This window comes from Montipora foliosa, chromosome 11 (genome assembly GCF_036669935.1).
Source record: "Montipora foliosa isolate CH-2021 chromosome 11, ASM3666993v2, whole genome shotgun sequence".
Lineage (NCBI taxonomy): Eukaryota > Metazoa > Cnidaria > Anthozoa > Scleractinia > Acroporidae > Montipora > Montipora foliosa.
Window position 1 is genome coordinate 38,211,017 of NC_090879.1, and position 5,000 is coordinate 38,216,016.

The following is a 5,000-nucleotide window of genomic DNA, read 5'->3' on the forward strand; positions in this document are numbered from 1 at the left end:
GAAAGTTATAATTTCACATGGTTAACTTACCCTATTAACTCTGGGTAATAACAGTAAATATTACTAGTATTTGCTGGAATGTGAACAAAGAATGTTATCAGATAACCTGGCTCATGTTCCAAATATTACCAGTACTGCATTCAAAAAGCTTGCCCTGTCTATTCAAAATAAGGGATGTCCCAACGGAGAATTTAGGCAAGTGATTAGTTGAGTTTGTCAATATTTATTCTGTTTAAGTACAAATTATTGGATGTTTTTTTTAGCTTGATGCAAAAATTTCAAACATTGCAAAAGCAAGAAATGGCAAGCTTGGCCTTATCACTCAAGTTGAAAGTGCGTTGGGTCTTCTGAACTTGCGTGCTATCTGTGAACATGGCAAATCAGATAGCAGAATGTTCAAGTTGGAGGCACTGGTCTTTGGCTCTGATGACTTCCTTGTCAGTATAGGTATGCAACCATAATGGACTACCTTTGACTTCCATAGAAGATCAATCTGTTTGTTCTATTGTAAGGGTTTAATTTTATTGCTGAATTATCACTTGATGCTATTTTGAAGCATTAATCTTCTTAATAATAATAATAATAGTAATAATAATAATAATAATAATGATCATGATCATGATCATCATTATTATTATTATTATTATTATTATTATTATTATTATAATGCCCCCAGATTCAATGTCCCATGTGATTTTTGAATGTTTTGTATCATTTTTTGAATGTTGTTTGTACTAAGCTTGATCTTCAGCTTTGCCTTCTGACCAAGGATTTCCTTTTTTGCAACTACCGATCATAAGTACCAGAAACCATCTACCCATCTGATTGCTCAGTATGAACCACTGACCTAGTCATCTAAACTAATCGGTGGCAGTAAAAGACATAAAGACGTCGATCAAAATTTGAACTTTAAGAGTAAAGAAAAGACTGAATAAGACCAACTGAAGTTGTCCAAACAAAGCAATAAAAAATGGCAAAAAGAGGATTAAGGGGTGGCACTTAACTACAGAAAAACAATGGTTGCTAAGGAAGCTTTTTAGTCAAGAGCCCTCCAAAAAGGTTTGTATGGATGGTTCTTTGAAGTAACTGTTTCAATGGAAATCTGACATCACTTCAATCAGAAGGTGCATCTGCAACTAGTCCAGGTCCTCTGCCATGCGTTTCAGGGAAAAACGTGTAAAAACTGTCAGAAAACAAAAGCAAGAGATGGTTTTTTCACCAGATGAGAAACGTCCCATCATTTTTTTGTGAACTTCAGCATGGAATTTCTGTTTGGACAAAAAGTGGAACTGATATTTTGAAAAGTGTATCAAATGAGGGCTTTATGACATTATAATTTTTTTGAGAACTACTCTTTTTTAAAATCCTTGCTCAGGGATGTCTCTAAGCACGGGCTGCCACTGACAATCTCTGCTTGAGAAAGGGCTAATCACTGGCTGAATTTTGGCCGTCGAGCAAAGTGACTGAGAAGATCGCAAATTATTTTCTACAAAGTTTAAAAGTCATTTGATGTGTTAACAAAAAAAATTTGAATATCTGTTCTTATTAAATTGTCAACCTCGGTTAATGCATTTCTCGTGCTCTGATTGGTTCACTCAATCTCGGTTATCAGCTCATTTACCTTAGTTTGACCTTATATAGTAGATGATTGCAACAACCGTTGCTAAGCTTAAAGTTTTTTTTCGCCGGAAAGCGACATTTCTCTCTGAATAAAACAAAAAATAAAACGTTTTTGTGGAAACTTTGGATCAATTCCAACGTTACAAGTAAACAAAAAGGTAAGAAATACTTTTGTGATGAGCCTTCGTCTGTCTGACCACAAGGTCTTACACAACATGGCATCAGTCGATTTGGCTCGGATTTGCTCCCTTTTTTTGCTCGTATTTCGTACTTCCAAACGTTTGGAGTTTAAGGAATTTAATAAAACAATTATTCCATTCGCACTTGTTGGATACGATACTGGTTATAGCCAACTCGCCTCGTTGGCTTTTTACCATCTCATATTCCACGTACAGTCATGGAATAATAATTATCACTATCATTTATCAATACTGGAAATGAAATAAAAGCATTGATTTAGGTACTGTTGTGTGTCTTCTCTTTCCCGATATTCGCCATCTTGAAGAATGCCGGGTGTCATGACACACTGGAAGCAATCTTGTTACCAGGTCCCTTTGATGCTCAGAGCACAAACTTACTGCCTCAATAGAACCTTCAACTGGTTGAATTTATTCTTCGCTACATCCCTGCATGCCACAGATTTGTGTTAGAATGTTCTCATACTGCTGCCTTAAAAATTTGTGAAAAACACAGGTAACTCGCTGAGTTTTTAGGCATTTTCGGTTTTGGTCACATGATTTACAAAATATGGTTGTGAGTTGAACCAGATAAAGAAATGTTAAATAGAACACACTTGGCAAAAAGGGATAGCTGTAGAGTTAAAGGTACTTGAGAAATGACTAGTTAAATGAGTCCATAGCAATGGTTTGGTAGCTAAGAGCCACCCCCCCCCCCGTCCTTAAAAATGCAGGAAAAGGTTCTTTTACCCAGGTTTGGTTTACAGCACAAGGTTTTTACCCATTTTAGTACGGATCTGCTCTGATTTCAAACAAAAAATTTCCTATGCACAGTCCACTCCAGATAACTTGATCCTTCAAGGGAAATTGAAAAGGGTTTGGGTTATCATGAGTTAGAGTTATTGGGAGTTGAAAACACTGGAAATAAGGGAAAAAGGGTGTCTACTGTTTTTTTTTTTTTTTCATACAGTATACATTTTAATCAAGTGAAAATGGAACAATTCATTTCTAAATTAGTATATTAACATAATGTGAAGCAATACAAAACAAAGCAGCAGGAGAAGTAAGGTGCTAAAGTACTGCGAACTAATTGCAGATTTCTAAGCAAACAATGTCAAGCTACTGCTAACAGAGTTCATGCAATTTACTTTTTTCAAGAAACAGTCAAGTTGCAGTATACTGTTTGTTTTTGTCGTTTATTGATGGACATGGTTTGAGTTCTTGAGAGTATAAAATGTATAGAAAATGACTTGAAGGGAAACGAAAATTGCTTCGAGTCAGCGGGAGGTTCAAGGGTAAAATTGCAGTACATGTATGACAGAAATCCAGGGGAAATTGATTTTGGTTCAAGTTAGTTCGAGGTTTGAGCGGTTAGGGTGCTTGCCTTGAGATCCAGGCATCCTGGGTTCAAGACACATTCTGACCACTCATTGAATTTGTTCCTGTAGTCCCTGGCTCAACTTCTCAGCTGTACTTGTAAATAGCCAACTGGTTTGCCTCCAGCCAGTTGGGATTCTTAACAGTTGTTGTTGAATGTTCTGTTCTGTTGTGATTGTTTCATTGGCCCTGAAAAGCCCCTATGGGGAGTGGTCAATCAAGTATGTATGTATGAGTTATTGGGAGTCGACTGTAGTTTATTTGGATGTTTTTCCCAGAGCACTTCCTATTTCACACTCAGTGTTGCAATAGATAACTAGATTTTTAATGTGAAAGGCTGATGCAAGAATTGGTTTTAGGGGCAAGCCGAACTCAAGATGCCAAGGAGTTGATATTTGCTCGTCAGGCTGTGGTTGTACATGCTAAGGCCTTCGGTCTTCAAGCAATTGACATGGTGTATATCAATTTTAAAGGTATCAGAAGAACCTGCATCATGTTAAGAGTTTGATTTACAGTAAGTTTTAACTGGACAGTAACACTGTATTGATAGTAATTTGGCACCCTGAAGCTCCCCTTGGAGTCAAAACAATATCAGGGATTGTCTCCTTGTCCAAAGAAGTTAAGTTTTAACTAAGAAGAACTGAGCATTATAAGGCTTTTATGAATCTCCAGGTGTGTCAAAAACATTGTGACAACTTTAAAACAACTTAAGTGTGTTATTATGTTTGAGAATGATCACTTAAACGAACTTTATGTGTTTGCCATACAAAACAGCATTGATCAAGTTTCAAGATAGTACCCCAGACCATGGATGGCGATTGCTGCATGATGTTACATGATGTTCTTGTCCTTCATAATGTTAAGCTTTCAGAAACATTCCATGTGGTCGAACATATTCTACTGAACCCTCTTAATTAAACATTATTTAGGCATTATTGATATCGTGCTAAAATCTTTCACAACATACCTTAACCCATTGACAAGTAAAATTGTCTGGCGTTAGACAGAGTAAAATACTAAGTATGGCCGGTTTAAGCCGGTTTTGGTGTTAAATTAAGGGTTAATGACATCTGGTACGTTAGGTAAACAATGGTGTGTCATCCAGTTTTAAGCTGTTTTATAGCATGGTGTAGATCATGTTAATATTCTTCAACCCATTCAATCACTGTTATATACCTCCCCACTAGGTGACGTTATGAGAGGTCATGAAATAACCCTGCACTCACATGCCAACGATACTCAGCGAAACCTCTCATTTTTTTAATCCTGTTCAGTGAACATGGGACAAACAGTGGAAGAGAAAACTGCATGAGAGGAATTAATGCTTGTATTACATTTAACATCCTAAAGAAAAATGGGTATTAAGAAATAACTCCTCTTTTTCTATTTTTTATTTGATATGGAAAAAATCTCTTGTAGATCCTGAGGGATTGAAAGCACAAGCAGAAGAAGGTGCAAAGTTTGGTTACACAGGTATGTGATATTTTACAATAAAAATAAAACAGCATGGCTCTGTGGCAAACCATCTACATTAATGTTATTTGTTACTTTCTTCGAGAGGTATCACTGTAATTGTAAGCACAACATCTATTAGGGCGGCTATGAAACAATATTTAGCTGCTGCATGAGTGCAAAAGGCGGAATTGCAGTTCTATTTAATAACAATTTGGCTTGCAAAAAAAACTTTTTTGACCACATGTGACTTTAATTTGGCGACTTTCGGTTGAGGAGTTAATGGGTTTACAACCTCTACTTCCACTCAAAAACCCTTTTAATGTCCCCATTAAAAAAGTATATTGGGAACAAAATAGCCCTATTCTATAAAAA

At 36.4% G+C, this 5,000-nt stretch overlaps 1 protein-coding gene across 3 annotated transcripts in view; it reads left to right on the top strand.

The window, feature by feature from the left end:
• Positions 1-5,000, top strand: part of LOC137975883 (citramalyl-CoA lyase, mitochondrial-like) — a 7,246-nt gene that overhangs the window by 1,390 nt on the left and 856 nt on the right. For all 3 annotated transcript variants that reach the window (XM_068823092.1, XM_068823093.1, XM_068823094.1), the window contains 3 exons: positions 264-447; positions 3,533-3,646; positions 4,593-4,646. In XM_068823092.1, the coding sequence (XP_068679193.1) occupies positions 264-447; positions 3,533-3,646; positions 4,593-4,646 (352 nt within the window). The remainder of the gene's footprint in view (positions 1-263; positions 448-3,532; positions 3,647-4,592; positions 4,647-5,000) is intronic.